This window comes from Pan paniscus, chromosome 7 (assembly GCF_029289425.2).
Source record: "Pan paniscus chromosome 7, NHGRI_mPanPan1-v2.0_pri, whole genome shotgun sequence".
Taxonomy (NCBI): Eukaryota; Metazoa; Chordata; class Mammalia; order Primates; family Hominidae; genus Pan; species Pan paniscus.
The window spans coordinates 41500454-41528388 of NC_073256.2; the positions used below are offsets into that span (position 1 = coordinate 41500454).

The 27935-nt window shown below is 53.1% G+C and overlaps 3 protein-coding genes across 7 annotated transcripts in view; 1 reads left to right on the forward strand and 2 right to left on the reverse strand.

The window, feature by feature from the left end:
• The window catches only part of PEBP4 (phosphatidylethanolamine binding protein 4), a 286848-nt gene extending 282098 nt beyond the window's left edge, over positions 1-4750 (reverse strand). Inside the window, exon 1 of the mRNA XM_034965835.2 lies at positions 4607-4750. Within this exon, the coding sequence (XP_034821726.1) occupies positions 4607-4750 (144 nt within the window). The remainder of the gene's footprint in view (positions 1-4606) is intronic.
• RHOBTB2 (Rho related BTB domain containing 2) lies at positions 826-25143 on the forward strand. 2 transcript variants are annotated; one of them, XM_057302990.2, is made up of 10 exons: positions 826-868; positions 9355-9556; positions 10302-10405; positions 10890-11075; positions 11658-12676; positions 12923-13041; positions 15472-15622; positions 19634-19722; positions 20586-20691; positions 22201-25143. In XM_057302990.2, exons 1-10 carry the CDS (start codon positions 858-860, stop codon positions 22416-22418), a joined length of 2205 nt encoding a protein of 734 aa, XP_057158973.1. In that variant the 5' UTR covers positions 826-857; the 3' UTR covers positions 22419-25143. The 2 variants fall into 2 exon arrangements, with proteins under 2 accessions (XP_057158973.1, XP_003823631.1); XM_003823583.7 differs by lacking the exon at positions 826-868 and adding an exon at positions 4771-5033.
• The window catches only part of TNFRSF10B (TNF receptor superfamily member 10b), a 49347-nt gene continuing 46489 nt past the window's right edge, over positions 25078-27935 (reverse strand). For all 4 annotated transcript variants that reach the window (XM_014345891.4, XM_063607158.1, XM_003823586.6 and 1 more), the window contains one exon: positions 25078-27927. In XM_014345891.4, the coding sequence (XP_014201377.1) occupies positions 27614-27927 (314 nt within the window). In that variant the 3' untranslated portion in view covers positions 25078-27613. The remainder of the gene's footprint in view (positions 27928-27935) is intronic.

Sequence of the window (27935 nt, forward strand, 5' to 3'; positions counted from 1 at the left end):
GTGCTGGGATTACAGGCATGAGCCACCACGCCAGGTTCAAAATACCTCTTTGAATAGGCATTATCTTTTTTAAAAAATTAAAAAAAATTTTTTTAATAGAGACAGGGTCTTATTATATTGCCCAGGCTGGTCTCCAACTCCTAACCTCAAGCTATTCTCCCAGCTCGGCCTCCCAAAGTGTTGAGATTACAGGCATAAGCCACCACACCCAGCCTGAACAAGCATTATAGTGTTGCTTCCTGGCCTGTGAGCAGGAACCTTGTCTGAGGAAAGAGAAATCTGCATCCTGGCTCTTAGGAAAGCTCCCCTGCCGGTCCCAGGGAGTTCTCAGTATAATCAAGGACAGAGAAGAACCCAATGATAGATTGGTATGATTGGTATTATTAGGGGAGCACAGGGGAAGAACAGGAAAGTTACACTTTGTCAAGTGTAAGAAAGTATTCATGGAAGGCTTGCTGGAGGAAGTGATATCTAGGCTGAGACTTGAAAGATGAGTACACATTTATCTGGTGAAAGGAGTAGAAATAGAAAGAGTGTTCAGGCTGAAGAACTGCTTGTGCAAAGTCCCAGAAGCTTCCTGTATCCTTGTGGGGACCTGATGGTGTCCCTTAAGGCCTGGACAGGGAGGCTGAGAGACTCCAGGCTTTCCAGATTCAGCTCCTTCACCCTGCTGGGGCTCTGCATCTTGAAATGCCTCTGCTTTTGCTCGTGGCTGGTTCTGAACTTTGCCCCAGCTGCAGGATAGGAACACCACGTGCCCCAGCCTGCACATGGCAGGGGGTGGGGGGCGGAGCTCATGTCACAAGGCCCATGGGGTGGGCTCCGCAGAGGCTGTAGTGTTCCAGGAGAGGGGTGCCATGAAAGCGCGGTTAGTAGCCTGCAAAGTGTTGAAGGGTAAATCTGCCTGTGAAGCAAAGGGAAGGTGCAGGTTGGAGGATGGACTGAGCCAGGGGGTCTGCGTTGGGCTGGCACTGGGGAGGGGCCTTCAGAGCCACAGGGAGAGCAACGCTGGTGGGACTGGCCGGGGAGCCTGCTGCGCTTTGCTAAGAGCCAGGATGGAGGTTTCTCTTTCCCCAGATAAGCCTCCTGTTCACAGGCAGGCATCTGCCCGGCTTCAGGAAAACAGCAGCCGCCTGACGGCCTGGAGGAGGGTGGTGTGGGGAGGCATAGAGGGGGTGCCTTCTGGCGACAGGTTCCAGGGGTTTATGTCACTGGGGAGGTGGGTCACAAGAGGGATTTGGTGAGGGAAGAGATGCTGGGGTTGGGCAGGGGCAGGAGATTGTAGAATGGAACCTGCCTCCATGCTGCCAGGAAGCCCTTGGGCTACAGCCACGCGGCCAGGCACATGGCAGGACATTGCCAGACCCACCAGCGGAAGCAGGCTTGGGAAGCCAGCAATGGGGGGAGTCAGTGCTCAGGCTGAACTGCTCCTCGGAATCACACCAGTGTTTCCAAGCTGCAGCAAATGGACAGAGAGGGCTGGTGTGTGTGTGTGTGTCTGTGTGTCTGTGTATGTAACAGAATGGAGGAGGCAGAGAAAGAAAGAGGACAGGAGCTTTTGTCTCCCACCCAGGCCTGCCTTGAGAAGTCACCTGAATAGAGGAAAATGGACTCCTCAGGGCCTGGGGTGGGAGGGCGCAGTGAGGGGAGTGGGAGGCTTCCTGTGCTGTGAGATGCTGCTGCCTGCCGGGTGCTAACAGCTGGTGACAGGGATGGGCATGAGAAGGCCCAACAGCACCTTGCTTGCTGGTGGGGAAGCCTGGCCTCTGGGAGTGGCCCTGTTTTCCAGGATCTGGCATTGGAGAGATGGGCAAAGATGAAGGGATGTGGCAGATCCTCAGCTGGGGTACCAGGGGCTGGAGGCTGTCTTGAATAGCAGGAGTGGGGGTCCCGGGGCAGTCCTGGCCAGGGCTGGCTGGGAAGAAGGCCTGGTTTTAGCCACAACTGGGGCGCAGGCCGACGGCTGCAGCTTGCTGATGGTCTGCCCCTCATACAGCGTGGGGAATGCTGCCATCTGAGCTGTGAGTAGTGAACCGCTGGAGCTCCTTGCAGGCTGGCCTGAGGAAGAGGTCTGCAGAGGTCCCCAGACGGCCTAGGGTGGGACATGGATGGGGCGGCTTGACAGTGACAAGGGGCTGCAGAGGATGGGCTGGGGGGCACTGGTTGGAGAAGGTGGGGACTTGGAGGAACTCTGATGATAAGAGGGAACTGATTGGGGCGCCAACCATGACAGCCCTAGAGGTGAAATGATGGGGAAGGACTTTGATTTGGAGAAAGGCTGAAAGAGGGAACTGCATGCAAAAAGCAGGGCTGGGAATTGAGGGAACCTCCCCAGCAAAGCTCCTGCCTCTACCTGAAACAGTTCACTGAGTGTGAGCGGGGCAGGGGCTGTGGGGGTGCAATTTCATTTGACACCCACATTTTTGTCCAAGACCCTTCCCCCCCAATCAACACTACACCTTGGAATTCACACAGTCCAGCCTGGTTGAGGTTTCCAGGCTGAGCTGGCTTTTTCTCCCAAGGCAGAAAGGGCATTGGCTCTAGCTTACAGGCCGAGCAGCCACCCTCTCCTGCTTCATGACTTTGGGTGGACGGGAGTTCTGTCTTCCTACTCCTTGCTCCACAGGGGCTATGGTCCTGCCAGGACAGGTGAAAGGTGATGTCAACCGGCATCTGGCACTCAGCTGGTCTCTGGAGGTGGGTGGAGGGAACAGGGTGGCCGTGGGAGAGACCCTGGCCTGCCGTGGGAATCATGCAGAGAGCTCATGTTATGATTTTCTCTGGCGCAGGGGCTCTTTGGCACACAGAAGATGGGGTAAGGCTCTTCAATGCCAAACATGTGGAGGAAGAACATGTGTGAGCATGGTTTACTTTCTCTCCTAAATATGTATTCAAATAAGTACTTTCTGGTTTATGGAGGGTGATTTCTAACCAGAAATGAGAAGTAAGTAGCACTGTCAGTCATTGTTAACCTCTTGGCTAGCTCTGAGTAGATTGAGAAAGGGGTGGGAGAAGCATCCTCCAACAACTGAGCACTTCCTGTACATTGACCAGGTAGGTAGGCACGTTGATCACAAACACCTTGAGGGACAGCTTCCAAGTATATGCATTCACAGATGAGAAGCAGGCTTCAGACAACACAAAATTCATTTTTAACCCGGCTTTCTTTTGGCAGTAAATTTCTCTTCCTAATCATATTTTGCATAAACTAATATTAGAGTGGATTTGCATTTTCAGAGCACAAGATGGAGGAGTGGTGGAGGCGGTTCAGGTGGGTGGCATGCCGGTCTGGGCTTTAAAAATTGTCCAGAGGTAACTGAGGAGATGAATCAAACCAGACTGAGCTGACTACTTAACACTAGCAGTCAAGATCATCCTGGCTGGGCATGGTGGCTCACGCCTGTAATCCCAGTACTTTGGGAGGCCAAGGCAGGCAGATCACTCGAGGTCAGGAGTTCAAGACCAGCCTGGCCAAGGTGGTGAAACCCCGTCTCTACTAAAAATACATAAATTAGCTGGGGATAGTGGCGTGCACTTGTGGTCCCAGCTACTCGGGAGGCTGAGGCTGAACTGCTTGAACCCAAGAGGCGGAGGTTGCAGTGAACCAAGATTGCACCACTGCACTCCAGCCTGGGCAACAGAGGGAGACTCAAAAAAAAAAAAAAAAAAAAAAGATTATCCTGATAAAACCAGCCTTGAATATGGAAAGTGTCTTCTAGGGACCCCTCAGGTTATAGATGTTATACCTTAGAATCTCTCTATTTTACAGAGGGGTAAATTGAGGCAGAGAACCCAAAGAAGGCTTAGGGACGATTTTTGAGGCTACTCACTTCATGGTGTTTCTTTCAGAGATTAGCAGCTATTACTGAACTCCAGGAGGCAACAGGAGGGGGGTGGGATGGAGGTGGGGACCCGCTGAAGAAGGCCTAGGTGGGAGACAGGTAACCTGGTACAGGTACCCACCCCACAACTCATTAAGGGCCATGGAGGGAGGAAGGCTCTCAAGTGCCACGAAAATTCCCAAGGCAGCAGAGGACTTGTATGGAAACGCCGGTTATTCGTCCCTACCCACCCCCCGCCCCCCGCCCCCACGACTGCCCCTGCCGTCGCCTCCCCGTGGGCAACTGGTGGGGGGCTGGGCTTACAACCACACGTTCTCCTCCAACTAGCATCCCTTCCAGGGTGCACTAGGATGCCTCTCAGAGGTTCTCCCCCGCCTCCCGAAGGAAAGGGGAAAACCCCGTGGGCGTCCGGAGAGCCTTTGCGCCTCGCCAGGTGGAGGGACCGGCGCCACCCAGACCCGCGAGCCGAGACCCTCCCCGCGGCGTCGCTGCGGGAGGGGCGGAAGAGCGCGGGCGGTGGGCGGGAGCGGTGCTGCGAGGCGGGGTCTGCGGGGCGTCCAATCCCCTTCTTCCCCCGCCCGCCCCCTCCCCGCCCCCCGAACGCTTTCCACCAACTGCGCGCGGCAGTGGGCGGGGCCCGTCACGGCTGTCGTCTTGGGTGCGATTTTTTTCTCCTCCTTTTTTTACCCTCCCGTTTTTTTCTTTTCTTTTTTTTTTCCCCTATCCTTTTTTTGTGAATGAAAAAAGGAGGTCGCGAGCGGTACCTGGGACTGCAGCGCCAGGCGTCTTCGCGGCAGCGCCTTCGCCGCGGGCCCGGGCGCGTAGCGGCGGCGACCTCGCCCCTCTCCCGGCGCCCCTGCGCGGCGCCCGCAGCCTCCGCAGCCCGGCTCCGCGCGCCGCCGTGACATTGGGCGCCTGGGGCGCGGGGCGATGCTGATCCGGAAGGGGCAGCGGCTGCAGTGCAGCGCGCGTGTCCGCTCCTGGGCCCACGTCCGGCCTGGGCTGCCCTGCCGGAGTTTCTGAGTGGCCGCGAGCTGGCCGGGAGGCTGGAGCCCAGCAGCAGCGCGGCGGCGCCGGCGTCGTCCCAACTTGCAGGCGCGGAGGGACCCCTGACATTTCACTAAAATGAGCGTGCTCAGCAGGAAGAGATGTGTTCCTCACGCTAGAAGCCACCCCGTCACATGTAGTGGTGTAAGTAGATGGCTGCTTGCGGTTATGGCGGGGTGGCCAGCAGCCCTTGCAGACGCGCCGCGCCGCCCTCCCTGCCCTGCTGCGCCCCTCGCTACGTTCCCCGGGCCCCGCTAGTCCCTGGGCTCTGGCTTCGGCTGCTGGGTACAGTGGGGCTGGAGACTAATCCTTTCCGGTGTTTCTAGGGAAAGGAAGATGACTTGATTGCCTCGGCGTGTCGTGCCCCTCCCCCTTCTCGATGTTTAAAATTTTTTAAATTTCTATTTTGTGTGTGTGCAGAGTAGCGTGTCAGAAAAAAGGAAAAACGGTCCAGAGTGGTGGGAGTGATTCTGTTAAGAAAACAAACACAAAACAACAGTGGAATTGGGGTGTTTTGCTGGCGGTTCTGGAGCTGGTTCTTTGAACTCAACTCCATTGCAGTCTATGTAACTGAGTTCTGTGAAACTACTGGGGAGATCCTTGGCGGTGTTTGGTGATGTGTCCACATTTTAGGTTTGAGGGGGCTTATCTGTGTTTAGGCTTGCATTTCTTTAATCTGACCATTCAGGGTCCCTTTGGGCCTTGCTTTCTGTTGGATCTGCACGGGGCTTCTTGCAATGCCAGCGACCCCCGTGGGAGCCTCCCCGAATTCGGAGTCCACTCTCTCTTTGTTCTTCTCCTTCCAGTTCTCCATTCAATCCATCTCCCTTGATTTTACCTTCATTTTCAGGATTTTCCTCCCTTTCCCATTTTGTAAGATGATGTGGGATACTGGTTGCTAGGAGACAAGCCAGGCTCCCAGGGAGATTCTGTTGTTTCCTTGACAACCAGACTAGGGCAGCCACAGATGAACAAGCCTCCTATCAGCTGTGGGAGGGAAAGGGGCCCTTTCTGAGCTCTGCAAAGAGTGTGTGTAGGGGTGTGGGGGTGGGACTGGGACAGCACGAGGTTTGTAGCTAATTTCAGCACACCTTGGGTTTTGGCTTGCATCAAGTACAAAGAGCTGGGAGAGCGGTGGGCAGGAGGCTGTTTTTGGAGAGGGGCACAGGGATCATGGGACAGGGATGGAAGGAACACATGCCAGTGACTTTGCGATTGTCATGGAAGAGGAGTGAGTTGGGGGTTGTGATGCCCAGGGCTGGGTGGTGAGGAGGTCATAGTTTATGGAGGTTGATTGAGTGGGGATGAGGCAATTGTGAGGGAGAGTCTGGAGTCAGGGAAGAAGAGAGAGCCAGAGGGAGAGGGGAAGCTGAGAAGCTCACTGAGTGGGCTGTATCACCATATATCAGCAATGAGTGGGCTGTATCACCATACATCAGCAATGATACAACATCAGCAACATCCTAGGGCAAAAATTATATTACTCTTGGCACACTCTCTCCAGGACAGGATCCTCCTTTAAGACAGGCCTGATTAGACTAAGAGTTCTGCCACTTGAATTGGGCCAGTCTGTATCTTAAAGAGAGATATAATTACACATATAGATATGCAATCTAGCATTATATAATACCACATTACATAAGAAGACAAATACCTCCTTTCAGCCCAGCCTCTCTTGGCACAAATTAACCACGGTTCAGGAGACTCTTCCAATGTCTTCATACCCATTTCCCAGAGGGGGAGACTGATGCCCAGAAAATATAAGTGACTTGCCTCTTCCTAGATAGGACAGTGAAGTTTGCTAGTCAGGCAGTTGGGACAGGGTAGAAAGGGTGAGATGATACAAACAGAGACGCAGCTGAAGGACAAGGGGACTGCTGAAGGGGCTGGGGAATGGATGGAAGGGGTTGCGCAACCCAGCAGGTCTGATGTCTAAACTCATGGCACAGTATTTGTCAATTTCCACTTGTTGATTGGCTGACCACTGCTTAACTCTAGAGGTGACATAGCACAGGTGGGCAGCAGTGTTTTCATCACAAAGTAGCTGAACTCGGCCCAGCACTGCTCTGCTGGTGTCCTGGCATTATTCTCACTGTCAAGGTGCTCCTGAATTTGAGAACTGGCATCCCTCCATTAGGCCTCCTCATTCCCCCGCTTCTGTCTACAGACCTACATGCTGCGAGAATCGGAACTTGAGAAAGAAATTCTTTTGGCTCTTGGGTTTTAATCTTTATCCTCCAGCTGCACATATTTTGTATTTGGGATTATATCTGTTTTGGTATTCACTCGACAAAACAGAAACCACAGCCCAGATGCTGCCTCCTGGCGCCAGCACATTCCTCAACTTGAGATCAGGAACTGTCAAAGTGGAGTTCCCAGTCCTCAGTTCAGGAGAGAGAATTGGGAGGAGGAAGCCTGTGGTTAGAATAACAGTTCTTAACAGTTCTCTGGGCCAGGTGTGGTGGCTCACGCCTGTAATCCCAGCACTTTGGGAGGCCAAGGCGGGCAGATCACTTGAGGTCAGGAGTTTAAGACCAGCCTGACCAACATGGCGAAACCCCGTATCTACTAAAAATACAAAATTAGCCGGCATAGTGGCACACACCTGTAATCCCAGCTACCTGGGAGGCTGAGGCAGGAGAATCACTTGAACCCAGGAGGCAGAGGCTGCAGTGAGCCGGGATCATGCCACTGCACTCCAGCCTGGGTGTCAAGAACAAAACTCCGTCTCAAAAAAAAACAAAAAAAACGGTTGTCTGCTGAGGGAGGGTTAGGAGAGAGAAGGGATGGTACAGTTGCCCTGGAGACCACGAGGGCACTGCATGGAGACCTCGTTGAAGGGTCCAGATCCTGTAACATTCCAAAAAGGAGGAAGAGGTTGTCTCATTGAGAAGTCCTTGCTGCGCTTTTTGCTTAGGTTGCTGAGATGCATCCACTCGCGCGAATCCCAGTTGCTATCGTTACTTGGATATTTCGGTCTGCATCCCTGCATGCTGGCATCCAGTTACAGCCCAGCAGGAATGGAGCCTCCCTGTTGTTGCTGGTGGCCTGGCTCTGGGCTGGATGGCTCAGCAGCCAGGGTGCCTGGGCAGCCTCCAGCACTCAGAGCTCAGCCTTCCTTAGCCTAGGAGGGATGACTCCGGGCTGCTAAAGCCCCCCCCAGACGACTTTCATACACACAGGAATGTGAGCGGGGCGGGCAGATGACGCTGGCGAAACCAAGCGTCCTAATCACGCCGGCCCTGCCCCTGCTCCCTAATCCCAGGAGGGTGGATGCCGAGGCCAGGGCCTCCTGGCGACAGATTTTTAAACACGAACATGACATCTGACTACAGAAGTGCCTTCTGTTTGTTCATTCAAGCCATCCCTCTCTGGGGGTGGACAAGCCACTTCCTCTCTGCTCAACATCGAAGGCAACTGAGGCAAGCATTTGCCCAGAAATTCAGGCTCAAGTTTCTGATCTTTTGCTTTCTGGCAACCCCATCACCCATGTAGCCAGTTTAGTGAACATCACCTAGGAGTGCCAGCTGCCTGGGATCTTCAGCCTGAGGATCATCCTCCCTAGGAATGGGAAGGGCAGAAGAGGGTGGAGGTGGATCTCACTCTCTGACGCTGGGGGCAGGGTGCTGGGAGGACAGCCCCCCGTAGGGGAAGTAGAGGCCCATTGGCCACTGACTGTATCATCATAGGCCTGTGGTTCCCCTCACCCGCATCTGAAAGCTGGACCTGTAGCTGAGCATGACACATGGGCAACAGGACAGACCCAGAGTAGAGAAAGGGAGGCCCCTGGGCTGGTCAGGTGCATCCAGAAACCTCCCCATCCTAGAGAGGCTGGGAGGAAAAACTCTTGCATCTCCATAAAGGGGACTGGGGTCTGGGGTTGAAGCATGCACTTAGGCAGGCTAGGGCTTGGAAATCCACCACCACCAGAGAGGGCAAGGGAAAGAGTGGAGGCCAGGAGAGCTGCTGCCCAGTTCTGACAAGTCCATTAAATTTTAAAGTGCCCTGCCCTCAGGCATGCTGGGAAGGGGTGGGGACCTGGCCGACTCTGCTTCTCTCAGCTGTTTGTTGTTCTGCTGCCACTGCTCTGCCGGGGAAGGAGGAGGAGAGAAGATGAGGAGTGAGCTGCCCTCTCTGGAGAGGGGACAGGGCAGGGCCTCGGCAAGCTCCACTGGTGATCTCGCGCAAGTCTCCTTCATCCAGACGCACAGCTGGAGGATCGTGGGAGCAGGAAGGGGACAGGTGGCCCATCTGGTGACACTGCTCCTCTCAGCCTGAATGGGCTCCTGGCCCCTTGGACCCTCGCAGAGCTCTTGCCCAGAACATTGCCCACTCCTTCCTCCTCCTGTCAGCTCCGGGGCTTGCAGAGGGGGCAGCCTGGCTGAGGAGAGCTGCGGGTGCTGGCCCTGGCCCACAGCGAGCTGGCATGCCATGCCGTCCTGACCGCCTCCCTCCTCTCCCTCAGGTCCCGTTTAATGGATTCTGACATGGATTATGAAAGGCCAAACGTAGAGACCATCAAGTGCGTTGTGGTGGGGGACAACGCCGTGGGTAAGACCAGGCTCATCTGTGCCCGCGCTTGCAATGCCACCCTCACCCAGTACCAGCTGCTGGCCACGCATGTGCCCACAGTATGGGCCATCGACCAATATCGTGTGTGCCAGGAGGTAAGGCTGCAGGGCTACCTGGCTGGGGGTCCACGCCATGAGTCTGGGCTTGGGGGCTTCCTGAGGCATAGCTTGGTGTCTCCAGAGCTCACGGGAGCCCTCTAGGGGTGGGACAGGATGGGGTGGGGGCAGCTGAAGAGGAAGGAGCCCCTGGAGAGAGGTTTAAGCCAAGCCTGCCCCAGGGAAGTGTCTCTGGCTGGTTGTGTTTTCAGGGACTGAGCTGGTGCCTGGGACTCCATCTCTGTCTGGGGTACCGCATTGTATGTAGTCACAGCCCTAAGTAATGGGGAGCACTGGGGGGCTGGGGCTTGGAAGAGATACAAGCTGAGAGGAGCAAAGAAGCTGGCAGCTGATAGCAAAAGACCAGAGGCTCACAAACATGCAGTTTGCAAGGAAAGCCAGGAACAAGGGTCAGCTCCCAAAGAGGCCCCTTCCACACCCATAGCAGTCCCTTAGGGTCTCTTCCACCCCCTTAGGGTCTCTGCTACCCTCTTAGTGTCTCTTCCACCTGCTTAGGGTCTCTTCCACTCCTGGTCGGCTTGGAGGCCACCCTTGTTATAGATTCTACAGAGATTTTACGTGGATGAAAGTTGTGCAGGGTGCACAGTGGGCGATGCCAGCCTTGTCCCTCCATGCCCAGTGATGTCTGGGGCCCCTAGGTGTCAGCCGGCGCTTATCCTGAGGTGGCAAGCAGAGGTCCCCAAAACTGCTGCCTTTGAGTCCCACTCTTCCTCCCCGTCCCCAGGTGCTGGAACGCTCCCGAGACGTGGTAGATGATGTCAGCGTCTCTCTGCGCCTCTGGGACACCTTTGGAGACCACCACAAAGACCGTCGCTTTGCTTATGGGAGGTAGGGAAGGCCTCTGGCCGCCTGCAGAGAACCAACAGGGTGGGTTTTTCCCTGCTTTTCCCAGGAACCAAGCACCTCTGTGAAATTTCAGCTGGCAAGAAGAAGTGGAGAAAACAGCTCTGGCAGAGCCTCATGGAGGCTGGGGCAGCCTGGGGCAGTGAAGGGAGCCTGGGCCCGGGATCAGGAAGCCTGGATTGAGTTCCAGCTCTGTGCCTAGTAGCTCTGAGATGATGTTTCTCAGCTGTGAAGTGGTGAAAACGGCCATTTCTAACTCACAAAATAGCTGTGAGGCCAAAACAAGTCTTGAGCTCTAAAGTGCCACATAAATTGGAGGTATTGTGATTATATGTTTTGTGTCAAGAGCACGTGAGCAGATACCTAAGCCAGGTGTGGGACTGTACAGGGCTGGGGTGGGGCAGATGTTCCAGGACCAGGTAAGCTACCGCTTGTTTCTCTGCCCGTAACCTTACTTTCCCACCCGCAGATCTGATGTGGTGGTTCTGTGCTTCTCCATTGCCAACCCCAATTCCCTCCACCATGTCAAGACCATGTGGTACCCAGAAATCAAGCACTTCTGCCCCCGAGCACCTGTCATCTTGGTGGGCTGCCAGTTGGACCTGCGCTACGCTGACCTGGAGGCTGTCAACAGGGCTAGGCGACCCTTGGCTAGGTAGGAGGTGCTGGTACCAAGGAGACAGACATGGATGGGTGCCTCACCATGGCTCCCTGCTCAGCCCTGGGGGAATTCCACTGAGCCTGATATCTCTCCCTCCATTTGGAGCAAGCTTTCATTGGGAGTCAACAAGCATGCTCATTCATTCATTCATTCATATACCTGTTGCACACCTCTGGTGTGGGCAGTGCTATGTAAAGCATCATGAAGAAAAATAGAGAGGAAGAGGTGATATTTGCATGAAAAAGTCCTATAATTTTGCTGAGGGATAAACTAAATATGTGAGCATGTTAAATACCCATGTGAAGCATTGCCTGCTAATTGCCAGAGAGGCAGTGCTGTCACGGCTTTGTACTGGGGAGGTCACTGGGGCCTGGCATAGTAGGGAAAGCTTTCTGGAAGAAAAAGGGCTTGGGGTGGACCTTGAAGGAGCTTGATGGGATTTGGCCAGACAGAGCAGGGCAGGAGTGGGTGGGGATTGGCACCCAGATCCTGAGCAGAGTCCCTCCAGCCTGTGGAAGAACAGGCAGCCTCCCTCCACCACCAACACAAGCTTGGTTTCCTTCTCGAACCTACCAGGCCCATCAAACCTAATGAAATCCTGCCCCCAGAGAAGGGTCGGGAGGTGGCCAAGGAGCTGGGCATCCCCTACTATGAGACCAGCGTGGTGGCCCAGTTCGGCATCAAGGACGTCTTTGACAACGCCATCCGAGCTGCACTCATCTCCCGCCGCCACCTGCAGTTCTGGAAGTCCCACCTCCGCAATGTGCAGCGGCCTCTGCTGCAGGCACCCTTCCTACCCCCCAAGCCACCGCCCCCGATCATCGTGGTGCCCGACCCTCCCTCCAGCAGCGAGGAGTGCCCCGCCCACCTCCTGGAGGACCCGCTCTGCGCGGACGTCATCCTGGTGCTGCAGGAGCGGGTGCGCATCTTTGCCCACAAGATCTACCTCTCCACCTCTTCCTCCAAGTTCTATGACCTGTTCCTCATGGACCTGAGTGAGGGGGAGCTGGGGGGCCCCTCGGAGCCAGGGGGCACCCACCCAGAGGACCACCAGGGCCACTCTGATCAACAGCACCACCATCACCACCACCACCATGGGCGAGACTTCCTGCTCCGAGCAGCCAGCTTTGACGTGTGCGAGAGCGTGGATGAGGCTGGGGGCTCCGGTCCTGCTGGCCTCCGTGCTTCCACCAGCGACGGGATCTTACGGGGCAACGGAACAGGGTACCTACCGGGCAGGGGTCGTGTGCTGTCTTCCTGGAGCCGAGCTTTTGTGAGCATCCAGGAAGAGATGGCAGAAGATCCTCTCACCTACAAATCCCGGCTGATGGTGGTGGTGAAGATGGACAATTCCATCCAGCCGGGGCCCTTCCGGGCTGTCCTCAAGTACCTGTACACGGGGGAGCTAGATGAGAACGAGCGTGACCTCATGCACATTGCCCACATTGCTGAGCTGCTCGAGGTCTTCGATCTGCGCATGATGGTGGCCAATATTCTCAACAATGAGGCCTTCATGAACCAGGAGATCACCAAGGCCTTCCACGTCCGCCGGACCAACCGGGTTAAGGAGTGCTTGGCAAAAGGCACCTTCTCAGGTATGGAACAAGCTTGGAAAGCAAGGGGGTTCTGCATTGGTGCTATTAGCATTGCCTGTCGGTCTCAGCTCCTGGTGTCCTGGAGCTGCGGCTGCCATGCTCTTGAAGCCTGGTTTTCCCCAGCTGGGAGCGGGTTTGTTCCGTGCCCCGAATCTTCTGGGTTCAGGAGGAGGCTCCGTGGCTCCCCTTGGGGCTTGTTCTCCCAGCTTCTTTCACCAGTCCTCCTGTGATGCTTCTTCTGGACAGATGTGACCTTCATCCTGGATGATGGCACCATCAGCGCCCACAAGCCCCTGTTGATTTCCAGCTGTGACTGGATGGCTGCCATGTTTGGGGGGCCATTTGTGGAGAGCTCCACCCGGGAGGTAAGGCTGAGGACACAAAGGGGGGAAGGAGGGAGTGAGACATTTGCACCCTTTACATCTGAGGCACTGCCACTCAGGGTACTTTCTTCGTTGACTGTGTGCTAACCACAGGGTGATGGGCCCAAGAGAGGTTTATGAGGTGGTTCCTGGAGCTAAGGATTATACAATACACCAAGAAAGGGAATTACACTGACACCTCAACTTGAGAGTTTAGAAAGCACTTTCTGTTCATTATCTCATTGAATTGACACGCAACTTACACATGTGCCACTCCTACCGTATATCTAGGAAAGGGAGCCCCTGAGAAGTTAAGTGACTTGTATGAAGTTGGAAGTAGAGTTAGGACTTGAACTCAGGACTTCCATTCCTTGGCTCTTTGCTTTGTACCTTACTGCCTCCCTGACACACCTGAAACAACTGAATGCATCACTGTTTTAAAAGATAGGTTTTATTATTATTGAGGTGTAGAGAGGCCCACAGATTGCAAGATGGCTGTCATTGATAAGACAACTTGTTACAGATCCCAAGAAAAGGGGGCATGCCACACCACCATGGCTGGGGGTCACATGGGGAAGCTCTGGGGTCAATCAGGAGGCAGAGGGTTTCCGTGGGAGGGAATGGGCGAGGCAGGTTGAGCAGGTTTAGGATTAGCTCTTTGAATAATGTTAGCCAGCTCTGGGGCCTAGAGGCTGTCTCTAGTTGTCTGTCACCTGGCTCTAGGGGGATTAGGGCAGGGGAACAGTGGCCTGGAGTGTGAGAGCCCATAGGGGAGGTAGTGGGCTGTGGGCTCTGGATTGGTTGGTTTGCATATGAAAGGCACGCTTGCAGGCAACTCCTTCACTATCCCTAGGACTTGGCCAGCCCTGAGGGAGGCAGTCCCTATAGGGCCAGCAAGGCTTTAGTTGTCAAAGCATCAAAATACAGAAAATAGGTGTAGGGGGTGGCTCACACCTGTAATCCCAGCACTTTGAGGGGCTGAGGTGGGAGGATTGCCTGAGCCCAGGAGTTTGAGACCTGCCTGGGAAACACAGACACCATCTCTACAGAAAAAAAGAAAAAAAAAAAAAAAGAGAGAGAGAGAGAAAAGAAGGAAGGGAGGGAGGGAGGGAGGAAGGGAAGGAAAAGCATACTTAATAGAACCACCTGCCTCTCTAATCAGTGACCCTCTAGCTCTCACGATGCCACCACTTTCTCACTCACCTAGATTGGAAACTTAGGGTTGGAAGAAGCCTATCAATGTGTCCTTAGAAATATTCTCTTAGGTTTGGTCTCTTTTCCATTCCAAGCAGAGTAGCCTGGGCAGTAGCCCTTGGTGTGCTCTGAACTCCTGGACCTCAATTGCCCATCACTGAGTGTCGTCGAACCTTGTAGTTAACGAGGTTCGACTTTGTGCAGGCGCGTGGAGTTCTGAACGTCCACACAGTTTCCCCTACTGTTCTGTAACTGCTTCTGAGCGCAGGGACTGGGTCTTTTTCCTTCTGCCAAAAACCCTCTCAGCGCCAGTCTCTTGGGAAATGCTCACCAAATGCTTGAATGAAAAACAGAACCAAGCACAAGGCTGCATCGCATCCCGTGATGTGGAATGTGCATTTTCTAAGATTTCTGGGAAGGAAGTACTTAAGGAAGGCTAAGTGGAAGCGTTGGGAGTTGGTCTCTGAAGTGGGAGTAGGATTTGGATATACAAAATGTGAGACTAGGAGCTCTCACAAGCCCCAGGGGCCTGCCAGCCCCGGGCACTTCTCGGTACTGTAGACGCCAGCTTTAAACTTCTAGCCAGTTCCCAGCACAGCCTGGAGAGCCTGATGAGAAGGCAGTTTGTGTTACAGCGCTGCTCTCAAGAGATCCTGGAGGCCCAAAGCAGCAGCTTTGAGCAGACAGAAAGAAATCAGCTGCCGTGGGCCTTACTTATTCTGTATCCCACTTCTGTTCTGTGCAGGGATGGGAGGGACTGAGGTGTAGATTGAGGTGACCAGAAGGCCTCCTTCAAGCATCCCGTGAGCAAGAGCGGCTTCCAAAGGGTGCCAGTGAGTAGCATCCGGGTCCCTTTGGAAGAGTTTAGAAGCTGGACGCCATGGCTTGTGCCTATAGTCCCAGCTACTGAGGAGGCTGAGGCAGGAGGAATGCTTAAGACCAGGAGTTCAAGACCATCCTGGATGGCATAACAAGACCCTGTTTCTAAAAATAAACACATAAATGATAGTAGAGGCCTGTACTCTGGTGCTGTCAGCAAACTGGGGCTCAGCACAGGTTGTCGCTCTAGGGGTCAGGTGTTCTCAGGGTCTTCTCAGCAGATACACATGCAGCACAGGGAAGGCTGCCCGTCTGGGGGAGCCCGGGTGTGAGGGCCACAGCTCTTCAATTTCTCAGGGTTCAGTTCATCTTCTCCTAAGCAGGATCTCATTGCTGTCCACTCACTCCTTCCCTCCCCAGGTGGTGTTTCCCTACACAAGCAAGAGCTGCATGCGGGCCGTGCTGGAATACCTCTACACCGGCATGTTCACCTCCAGCCCCGACCTGGATGACATGAAGCTCATCATTCTAGCCAACCGCCTCTGCCTGCCACACCTGGTTGCCCTCACAGGTAACTAAGCAGTGCACTCGGGGACCTCCCCGCGGCAGAGGCCAGGGAAACCCCAAGGTGCAATGTTCTCCTCTCACGTCTCTCCTGGGGGACAAGCTGATGTCCAAGGGACTAAGCGTACATGAAATGGAATCTGTTGATGGGCACAGAGTTCTGGATGAGGACATGGAGTGAAGAAGGGTGGTGTGGGGCATGTTTGATGGGGTCACCTGAGAGGCTGTCTCCAAAGGCGATTTAAACCCAACAAAATGGAACATGAGGCTGGGCACAGAGGCTCACACCTATAATCCCAGCACTTTGGGAGGCCAAGGCGGGAGGATCACTTGAGGCCAGGAGTTTAAGACCAGCCTAGCCAACATGGTCTTACCCGTCATGGCAAACTGCCATGAAACCCGTCTCTACTAAAAATATAAAAATTAGCTGTGTTTGGTGGCAGGCGCCTGTAATCCCAGCTACTCGGGAGGCTGAGGCAGGAGAATTGCTTGAACCCGGGAGGTGGAGTTTGCAGTGAGCTGAGTTTGCGCCACTGCACTCCAGCCTGGGTGACAGAGTGAAACTGTGTCTCAAAAACAAACAAACAAAAAATGGAACATGACAGTGCTTTATATTCTTTGCTTGGCTTCACTTGGACAAGCTTAAGAAGTCAAAAAATAATAGAACACAATTCCCACATTTCTACCCTGTGGTTCTCCTCCTTCTTCCTTTCCTTTTATTTTTCTTCTTCTTCTTTTGCCTTTTTTCTTCTTCCCCTACCTTTGACATCACCTTCTCATTCTCTTTCCAGAAACAGCACACAAACATCCCTGCCACTCCTTAGTCCCTGCACAGATTGTACGAGCCGGAGCTCAGCTTTTAGTGTGGACCAATCCCAGGGGCTCTCTGAGTTGGAACAAGAACTGAGTCATGGGGGAGAGCCAGCGGCAGGCAGTCTGGGTCCAAGGGGCCAGGGAAGAGAAGTGGTGCTCGTGGGGTGAAGGGAGCCTGGGGCCAGAGACCCAGGCAGGCAGATGGCTCTCGTTCATGTTGGAGTTGGCATTTGAGTTGCTAGTGGTGGCGGCATGGGTACCAGCGCTGGTGTTGATGCCGAGGTTAATATTCTTGCATAGGTCGGGGACAGAGAGCACATCCTCACATACTGAGTTGAGATTCAGGGAAGAACCCAGTGTCAGAGCTGCTGGGGTCCAGGCAGATGATCAAGATCGGGGCTCAGATATGAGGGAAAACAGCAATCCATGAGGAAAAATGAATGATAAGGTGGGGCTGGGTTACGGAAAGAAGGCAGAAATCATTGATCAGAACCAGAATATTAAGAGCGGAGGCTGCAGTGGGAGTCCAGGGTCCCCAGAAGGGGATAAAGGGAACTTTGGGGCAGGTAGCAAGAGAGGCATCTAAAGATCCCAGCTACAACAGTATATCTTGTTTTGCTGTCCATAAAAAAATGGTGTGATCTTCTCAGAGCACATAAAACTTCAAATTCCTAGATGGAATAATTCCACTTTTAAAAGACTATCTCCAGAGAAATGACCCAAAGGGGAAAAATGCATAAAGGTATTTCTAGAAGTTCATTTCGTCATGGCAGGCAATTGAAAGCAAGTCACAGAAAAACCGTTGGTGAAGCACACACAGGCAGTTTTCACATGGTAGTCATTAAAAATGTTAAACTAGACTGCTGCATGGAAAGGCTTATTGAAAATAATGTTAAGTAGCTTTTCATGAAATTATCGATACACACTAGGGAACATACACAAAAATGTTTATATCTGCCTTGTTAAGGATCAGGGGAAGATGCCAAGTTTTATATAATTGGCGATGGTTTAAGTTTTGTGAGATATGCTTCCTATGAGGCCATTAATTCAAGCTGAAAACTTTTATTGCTCAGTAGAACACAAATACATAAAAGCATATTAAACATATGTTCAGGTTACTGAATTATTATTGTTATTATGTTTTTTTAGAGACAGGATCTTGCTCTGTCACGCAGACTGGAGTGCAATGGCCTGATCATAGTTCACTGCAGCCTCAAATTCCTGGGCTCAAGCGATCCTCCCAACTCAGCTTCCCAAGTACCTTGGACTATGGGCCTGCCTCATCACACCCAGCTAATTTTTAAATATATTTTTATTTATTTATTATTTATTTATTTATTTATTGACATAGAGTCTCACTTGGTCTCTCAGGCTGGAGTGCAGTGGTGCGATCCCGGCTCACTGCACCCTCTGCCTCCTGGGTTCAAGCGATTCTCCTTCCTGAGCCTCCTGAGTAGCTGGGACTATAGGCGTACACCACCACACCCAGCTAAGTTTTGTAATTTGAGATGGGGTTTTGCCATGTTGGCCAGGCTGGTCTTGAACTCCTGACCTCAAGTGATCCACCCGCCTTGGCCTCCCAAAGTGCTGGGATTACAGGCGTGAGCCACCACACCCGGCCTAATTTTTAAATTTTTTGCAGAGATGAGGTCTCACTGTGTTGCCTGGACTGGTCTTAAACTCCAGCCTCAAGTGATCCTCCCATCTCGGCTTCCCAGAGTGCTGTGATTATAGGCGTGGGCCACCAAGCCTGGCCTAGTTTAATGAATTATTATAAAGAAAATGCCTTTCTACTCATGACCTATGTCAGGAACTAGAACCTTGCTGGCCACCAGAAGTCCTCCACCTCTCCCTCTCTCACAGACCCCTCTCTCCTCCCTAAGAGGAAGCCCTTTGCCTAGTATTCCTTTTTTTTATGGCACTTTTTATGGGCATACTTCCTTACTTTCCTTTATAGTTTTATCATCCAAGTGTGTGTCATTAAACACTACAGCATGGTTTTTTACATTATTTTTTACTTTTATTTTTTATTTTTGGAGATGGAGTCTTACTGTCACCTGGGCTGGAGTATAGTGATGTGATCTTGGCTCACTGAAACTTTCACCTCCCAGGTTCAGGAGATTCTCATGCCTCAGTTGCCCGAGTAGCTGGGATTACAGGCAGGTACCAACACGCCCGGCTAATTTTTGTATTTTTAGTAGAGACAGGGCTTCACCATGTTGGCCAGGCTGGTCTTGAACTCCTGGCGTCAAGTGATCCACCCGCCTTGGCCTCCCAAAGTGCTGGGAGTATAGGCGTGAGCCACCGTGCCCGGCCAGTTGTTTGTTTTTGAAGTATTATGATGATCTCTTAGATTTGAACATTCTTGATTGGTTTCAGTTAATTGCAGTTATCCTTGCTGAAGCTCAAATCCTGCACTCTTTGGCTTGACTCCAGAGTCTTACGAGCTTCCTCTCTATCTGGAATGATGGGATGTTCTAGGTTCCTCTTGAAGGTTCTGTGCCCCAGACCTGGAATCAGCCATTTCTCCAGGAAGTCCTAGTTTCTTGTGTTGGAAGTGGAACTGGTATTTATGTGCACTAGGAATGCTCATTGTACTGGGATGACTGTTGTTTCTAGGTCTTTTCTGGGGGCAGAGCTGGGAAATATATTGATCTTTTTAAAGATAAGATACCTCATGAGTTTATACTGATACTTCTAATTAAAATTCAGAACCAAGGGTGTTTACTTCTTCAATATAAGTGTTTTAACTTAAAATACAAGGTTAGTACACAATTTGTTACAAAATTTAAATTAAAACAAACAACTAGACTTAACTCTTAGTTCTAACTCACAGTTCTCAGCCTTTTTCTGTGATCAGCAGACATGAGGTTTCACACACTCTCCCTTTTGTATCAGAGGCTGGTTCTGTTGGGAACTTTGACCCTACCTGTATCAGATTATGTCACGGGACATACGTAGTTTGAAAAATCCTCTTAGGTAATTCCAATGTCCTCCTCCCTACCCTACCCCGTTGAGCTCTTGCTGTCATCCCTGGGGTCCCCCTGGTGGCAGCAGACTTCATAGCCTGGGGCCTTTCCTGGCCTGTCGGGACCTGCCCGGGCCCTGGTTTTCCTCACCCTGAAGTGAGCTGGGGGATGTGGTGGGGCAGGGTGAGCACAGGTCATGTGCTTCTTCAGCTGATTGGTGGCCGTGTGTGTTACAGAGCAGTACACAGTGACCGGGCTGATGGAAGCGACCCAGATGATGGTGGACATCGATGGGGACGTCCTTGTGTTCCTGGAACTGGCTCAGGTATCATGGCAGGGGAGGGAATCTACAACAGTCTCAGTTCTACACTCTGCCTGCCCATTGGCTGCGAATGGGAAGGGGTGGAAGATGGTCTATGTGGGAGAACCTGTCATCGGACTGGGCTCTTTGACTGCGCATAGCCCATCTCCTCCTCCATGCCAGGAAGCAGCTGGGGAACTCCCTGGTGTACCCGGAGGGGAGCTGACCAAGCGGGGAAGGGATGAGGCTTTAGGCAGGCAGCAGTAGGGCTGGGGAGGGAACCCCAGGCTCAGGCTTACACATGGTTGCTGCCTGCCTGAGGTCATTTAAGGGGCACTGAGGACTCTCCATCTGAAATTAACCGCCTACTCCCTTAATCCCAAACAAACAAGCCAAATCTCCCACAGTGGCCTTCACAGTGCCAGAAATTCAGCCACCAAAGATTAGTGTGTGGAGTGGAAGCACGGCTCACGCAGGGCTTGCAGACACCCCTGGGAAGGCAGCTCCCTTAGCTCATTGTCAGTGCCTCCGTGCAGGCTGCCTTGATCCCAGATGTGGAGGAGAGAGAAGTCACGTAGGGTGAGATCTGAGGAGGGCAGATGCAGTATGAAGCCACTACATAGGGCTCTGGTGTCTGCAGCGAGGATGCCAGGAGTGGGCAGAACAGAGGTGAGATGATGGTGGTGCTGGCGGTGGTGCCAAGGAGCCTGAGGCAGCATCATCCTCCTCAGTTTTGTGTGGCCTTGCCTCTGGCGCAGGCTCTCTAGAACTGCAGGGCCTCTGCCTGCCCTGCACCAGAGCTTCAGCTCTGAAGGCAGCTGGAGGTGTCTATGCAGACCCTCTCCCCTGGGGATTTCAGTACAGACGTTCTTCCCTTCTGTCCCCAGTTCCACTGTGCGTACCAGCTGGCCGACTGGTGTCTCCACCACATCTGCACCAACTACAACAACGTGTGCCGCAAGTTCCCCCGAGACATGAAGGCCATGTCCCCAGGTGAGCATCGGGGCCAGCCCTGGCAGTACCTGCTGCCCTCCCCTTAGGGGTTCACAGCTCCCATGTAATCCCAGGGACCCCGAGGCTGCCAGTAATCCTTGACCTTGGGGCTGGGAGCAGCCTGCAAAGGAGCCTCCAGCCAAGCCAAGGGGCCCCAGGAAAAATGCTGGCCTGGAGGGCAACTCACCCTGCCTCTCTGGGCTTCTCATTCTCAGAGGTATGAAGAGGATACTGGACTAGAGTTGGTAGATTTCAGACTTTTCTGGACAGAATACCATAAGAAATACATTTCATCTTGTGACCCAGGACACATATAGGAAAATATGTACATCTTTCTAATGCTCCTCATGGCCCACTAAATTGATGGTACAACCCAGGAATGGGTACAGGCCACAGCTTGGACCACCCAGGTCTGGGCATCCTCTGAGGCCTCCTGTCTCTTCTTGATTAATTTCTTAGGCCCTAGAACTCAACAGGAACTGCACAGGCTCCAGGGAGATGTGTCCCTGGCCTCCCTGAAGGGTCTGCCACTCTTTCCATGGGGTCCTCTCTGGGCTCCCTCCACTCTGCCATGACCCTCCTCCCTGCTGCCGTGTTTTTGCCTCATGCTGCCAAGTCTCCACCCCGATCTCTCCTTTTCACTACTACAACACTTTTAAAAAAAATTATTTATTTATTTATTTTTTTGAGACAGTCTTGCTCTGTTGCCCAGGCTGGAGTACAGTGGCACAATCTCGGCTCACTGCAACCTCCGCCTCCTGGGTTCAAGCGATTCTCATGCCTCAGCCTCCCGGGTAGCTGGGATTACAGGTACCCACCACCATGCCTGGCTAATTTTTTGTATTTTAGTAGAGACGGGGTTTCACCACGTTGCCCAGGCTGGTCTCAAACTCCTGACCTCAGGCAATTTGCCTGCCTCAGCCTCCCAAAGTGCTAGGATTATAGGCGTGAGCCACTGCATCCAGGCTAGCATTTTCTTTCTAAAGCACAGGTCCAATAGCATCACTCCCTACTTCCAGACCTTCCATTGAAACAGTAGTCTTCCATGGCCCCCCATACCCTGCAGAATAAGGCCAGCCGTTCCTCTGGTCTGCTGCTGTGTCCTGCTGTGTCCTGACTCCGTATTCCCCCTCGGAACTTTAGCTCTGGCCAGAAACTTCCACTCTCATCCCCTAACCATGCTGAGTATCTCCTGGCCGACATTCGCTTACCCCTTCTCCCTTATCCTTCGCCTCTGTTTCATTCCCAATGCACAGGAAGCCCTTGTCTAGATGGCCCCTGTCTTTGGAAAGGAACCCAGCTGGAAAGGCCTTCCCCAGTGCTGACTTTCAGCCCTGCTCTTTGGGAACTTTGCTTGCCTCGGAGGCTCATGTGCCGTGGGTCATGGGGATGTGTTGGGGGCTGGGCTGGAGGCCTGCTGCAGGCCTTGTGGTGGGGTGGGGCTGGTGTCCCACGTTCCTCTTGTCCCTCTGCCTCCTTTCTAACCAAGCTGCTTGCTCTCTGCTCCAGAAAACCAGGAGTATTTCGAGAAGCATCGGTGGCCACCCGTGTGGTACCTGAAGGAGGAAGATCATTACCAGCGGGCACGGAAGGAGCGTGAGAAGGAGGACTACCTGCACCTCAAGCGGCAGCCCAAGCGGCGTTGGCTCTTCTGGAACAGTCCATCCTCCCCGTCTTCCTCGGCAGCCTCCTCTTCATCCCCATCTTCCTCCTCGGCTGTGGTCTGAGATGCTGCCACCCTCTTCTGACCCTGCTGCTGTTGTCCCCATCCGCCTTCACCCTTCTGCTCTTCCGCATCACCCCATCCACCTTACAGGGACCAGGGGGCCCACGTAACCAGGACCCAGAGGGTGGAGCTCTTCTAACCACCCACCGTGGCTCAGCCAGAGAGGAGCCGAGCCCTGTGGAGCAGAACGGGAACCACCTGCAGAGGTCCCCAGACCCAAAGCAGGACGGGAGACAACTGCTTGGAGGAGCGAAGAGCCCTGGCTTTTATCTCTGGGTTTGAGAGCCCTAGAGTCAAAGGGAAAGCCTCCCAGCCTCCGGGGCTTCTCTGTGTGTCTTGGTCGCTGCTCTGGCCAGGGAGGCAGCCCCACTCCCAGCAAGCAGAAGTGATCCTCGAGGGTCCTGTCCCTGTTGGCCATATCTTTCCACCGATGGACTTGAGTGTTGCATTTGTTTTGTGGGCATTTCCACACGAAGCCTACTCACACCCTCACTGGAGAAGTCAGGGTAGAAATTAAGCCTTCAGAGCCCAACTCAAGGCTTCTACATCCTGGGGTGCAGCTGCAAAAGGCCAGACGTGGAAAGGCCTGTATCCCGCCAGTGTCCCTCTGTCCCAGGGGGCTGTGCTGGCACAGACCTGAGAATGGGGACATAGGTCATTCGGAGCTCCAGGCCTGGAAGCAGTGCCTCTTGGTGCAACAAGAAACTTCTCCCTCAGCCCCTCCTTTACCCTCAGATTTGGAGATGGGAACCAAAGGAAGCAGCTGGGACAGGTGGAGAAGGAAGTAGGAATGAGTGCACGGCGACCCCGTGCTCCTCAGGGCCCTCCCCTGCCTCTGGGTGGCACTGCTTTTTATAGGGTGGGGCAAAATTAGCAAAAAACAAAAACCAATGACAACCAAACTGAAACCGAAACAAAAAATCAACAAACACTCTGTCCTCTATCCCTCCAAAGAATGAAAATCAGAAAAAGCCCCTGCCTAGCTCACATTTCTATAAACAGAGGCCCCCATGATGAGGAGGTGAAGATTTAGGTTGCAGAATCGACTCCAATGCCTTTCAGGAAAGGACTCGGCACTTCTCTGACTGCGGAGGCCCTGACCCTGCCAGCTGGCTCCGAGGGCAACACAGGGGCCTGGCCTCTAGAGGGCTGGTGATTGAGGGGCCCGGGCTGGCGGCAAAGAGGGGTTTGGTCTTGGGGCTTAAATGGCACCAGACTCTTGCTTTTGCCCATCTGGAGACTGCAGGCTCCCTTCCTTACCCTCAGAGGGTGCTTATGGTGGGTGTTTTTGCGGGGCTGCAATAGGGGCCAAAGGTCAGGGAAAGGGGCACTGACCTGTAGTGAAAGGCCACAGGACACAGCCTTATTACTGCTGGGGTGGGATAAGGGGAAGGAGAAGAGGGAGAATGGAGCAGGAGGAAAAGCAGAGTTGGTCTAGAGAGGAGGAGGGCGGGGCTGGAGGAATGTGGGGGAGTGAAACTAGCTCCCAGCCCCCATGGGGCAGCAGCTGGGCCACAATTGCCCCTTTCCGTTTTCTAACCCCGACTCAGATTTCACCACCCACACTCTTTTTAGGTGTAAAGATGGAGTCCCACGGAGGAGGAGCAGAGCCAGGAGGCAGTGGAGCTGTGGGCTCAGAGCTCAGGAGTCGCCTTACCTGAGAGAGATGTTCTAGCTGAGAGGGCCTGGCCCTGGGGTGGGCTCCAGGAAAACGCTGGTTAGGCCTGGGATTGAGCTAACCCGAAACAAAGGTAGCAGGCAGGACCTAATGACCAGAGGTTAAATCCTCATCAAGAGAGACCAGGCGGCTGGAGGACAAGCGGCTTTAACCCTGGGGGCAGCCATGTTGTCCAGGCCCAGGCCCCTCCAGGACTGTGGCTGCCTCCCCTCCACGGCCTCCAGGGCGGCTGGCTGGAAAGCCACGCGTATGCTGCCCTCTACAGGCTGCTCGGCCTCCCTGCAGCTCAGCGCAGCCCAGGGCTCCAAGTGAGGCCCAGAAGCCCATGGGCAGGGCGCGGGGGACGAAGGGGGAACCCGGAGCACCTCCGCTTCTAGGGAAGATGGACAGCGTGGGGGCACACCTGGGCCTCCCGGAAGCTGTGGACGAAAGGGAGAGCGGGTTCTCCAGGGCAAGGGGAACGGGAAATAGGTCTCCTAGGTGCCTGAAGCGCTGAGCAACCTGGGTACCCTGGTGGGGATGCAGGGAAGGCCGGGGCAGAGAAAGCGAAGGTCGACCCAGGGCTGTAGGAAGCCATAGGAGAGTGACCACAGGATTCCCTGAGAAACAGGGCCGGCCCCCAAATTCAGGGACCCACCGCCCATTCCCCGAGAGCTGTCGGAACCAGATGCAACCCGGCAGCCCAGAGAACTCTCCTGGGAGGCTGTGGGTGAGCCAGGCCAACATTGGTGTCCCTGTTCCCAGAGGGAGGAGCAGGCAGGAGAGAGAGGGGAAGGAGGTATGAATCCCAGTCCCCAGGAACCTAGCTCTTTAAACTCTGGGGAGTCGGATTCAGGAAACACCCCCAGGAGGCCAAGCCTGAAAACAGAGGGGAGGGAGGAAGGAAGGAGTCCCAGCAGGAGCACAGCCCTGGCTTCCTGTCACTCAGAGCTGATTCACAGGAGGGGGGAGGTTGGGGGGCGGGAGACAAAAACCACACCTCTTTTTATATAAGGTTTCATATTTAATTTGGTCATGGATTCATAAATACATAAGTATTTTGTACACAGTGTGCTTCCTTGTTTGTATTATAACACATTTCAAATAGGGACCTTTGACAGGGCAGAAGCATGAAAGGACACCAACTACGAGTGACACACTATACTATGGCTGTCCTGTGTCACATGCTATTTGGCCTGGGGATATAGCAAAGCCTAATGTAACTAAACAACAAAACCCCCAATTATTTCATGTCGTCAGGAAGCTTACTTTAAAAGAATAGCTTGGCCTGGCTGGTGGCTCACGCCTGTAATCCCAGCACTTTGGGAGGCCAAGGTGGATCACCTGAGGTCAGGAGTTTGAGACCAGCCTGACCAACATGGTGAAACCCCGTCTCTACTAAAAATACAAAAATTAGCCAGGCGTGGTGGCGGGTGCCTGCAATCCCAGCTACTCCAGAGGCTGAGGCACGAGAATCGCTTGAACCCAGGAGGCGGAGGTTGCACTGAGCCAAGATCGTACCGTTGCACTCCAGCCTGGGCGAGAGAGTGAGATTCTGTCTCAAAAAAATTAAAAATAAAAGAATAATCTTAAACACTGATAAGGCTGACACTCTAGATGCATCTTCTAGGAAGGCCTCTGTGGAAGGGACAAGGGACCTGGGACCAGACTGGCACCTTCTGAGCCCTGAGGCTGAGCGTCCTGCACAGAAGGCCCAGCAAAGGCAAAGACCAGGAGGCAGCAGCACCCTGTGCCTTCCAGAAGTGCAGGGGACAACGTGTGGGATGCCAGATGGAAGTGGGAGAGGATGGAAGTGCAAAGACCAGAAAGGTCACCCCTGACTCCTAAAACTCCACAGACACAACAGTCTGAATGTGTGATCTTCAGGCAATTCTAACTTTGTCCCACCCAAACCAGTCCAGGAACAAAACACACAATGCCTTGAGACAGAAAAGACGAAAAACTCCTGGAATGACTACCTGCATAAATGATCCTTCCATGACTGAAATACAATGGAGAAGGGTTTGCTGGAAAGAGGCTGAAATGGTTACTGAGATCTTAAAACAATAATAGAACAGGACACAAGAAGAAAACCTTAATGCGTCAGCCATTCTAGGTCCTGTTGCGACAGTGTTTAAGAATTGACATTTCTGAGATGAGTCAGATGCTTACAGAGCGGCCAAGGTCCTCAAGTAGGCAATCTGTACCCTAAAAGGCAGCTCATGGGCTCAGGGTGACAGATAACCAGAAGTGAGCCGGGCCATCTACTCCTGAGATGGCAATCATTTCACACCATTCTCAAGCACCATCTACTCTTCCCCCTTGATGCCATGGCAGACGTGGGAGACAGATTTTGTCTTCTATCTCCTGAGCCCAAACAGGGCTCAAGTTCACTTGGGATATGACATAGACCCTATTGTTATGTGTGATCTAACCCATCTGCCTCCGTCCCAGCCTGTCCATAGATGGGGGCTATGGGTGCAAATGAGACTGCCCAGGTAGGGACCAGCCATACACAGGACTTCACGTGGATCCAGTTCTCTTTGGTCCCGACTCATATGTAAACAACTACCTATAAATAATACTCATATACTTGTAAGGTTGTCCAGTTCAAAAGACTGGCCCCTGTAGAAGTTGCCAGTCATTGAAGCCAAAGTACATCTGCAGGAGGGCTGGAACCCAGACAGTGACATCTTACAGGGGACGACTTCTTCTTCCCCCATTGTATGTCTCCTCCTTTTATGTTTATCTAATCCATTCACATAACTATGTAAACAAGTACATTTACTAAAGTTTCTTCATGTTCATAAAATAATAACATACAGAATTATAAAAGTAGAAAGGTAAGGCCAAGCATGGGGGCTCACGCCTCTAATTCCACCACTTTGGGAGTCTGAGGTGGGCAGACTGCTTGAGTCCAGGAATTCGAGACCACCCTGAGCAACATAGAGAGCCCCCATATCTAGACAAAATACAAAAAATTAGCCGGGCGTGGTGGTGCACACCTGTGGTCCCAGCTGTTTGGATGGCTGAGGTGGGAGAATCACTTGAGCCTGAGAGGTCAAGGCTATAGTGAGCCAAGATTGCACCATTGCACTCCAGCCTGGGAGACAGAGTGAACTGCCCCGCACCCCCCGCCCAAAAAAGGTTCATATCATATAGTATCAAGTGAAGTCAGACATCAACTGTGTAGATGGATCTTACAATGTAGCCCAAATAAATAAAGCGTTTACATTAGGATAAAAAAGTGCTGTGAAAACAATGACATCCCAAACCAAATCTCAAAGTACGCACAAACATGGAACGATCCAGACATTTCCATAGTGTCCTTATTATCACATTCAGCTTATAAAAATAATTCCAAGTGCAGTGAAAAGTTACAGGATGTTCCATCCACTGGGTGATGTTGGATGGGAGAGTTTCTTCCAGTACCGGTCATGTGACAATTGTGGCACTTTCCTACTGACTGGAGTCCAGTTGGGCTTTTTCCAGAAAAAAGGTAAACCAGGGAAGGTCTGATTTCCTGAAGAGATTCACACTTAGGACATGGCAGAGTCTGCATTACCTTCTAGATACATGAACTTTCCAGAGCTCAACAAGTGGTCCTCAATCTTCTGCTTGGCAAGTCTCTCTCCCAGCGTCTCCAAGGCATCCAGCAGGGTGTGGACAGAGGCATCTCGCCCGGTTTTGTTGACCCACTTTATCAGCATCGTGTACAAGGTGTCCCTGTGGCCCGCTGCCTCAGCTTTAGCCACCTTTATCTCATTGTCCATGAGGCCCAACTTCCTCATGAGCGGCTCCCAGGAGTCAAAGGGCACCAAGTCTGCAAAGTCATCGAAGCACTGTCTCAGAGCTGGTGGA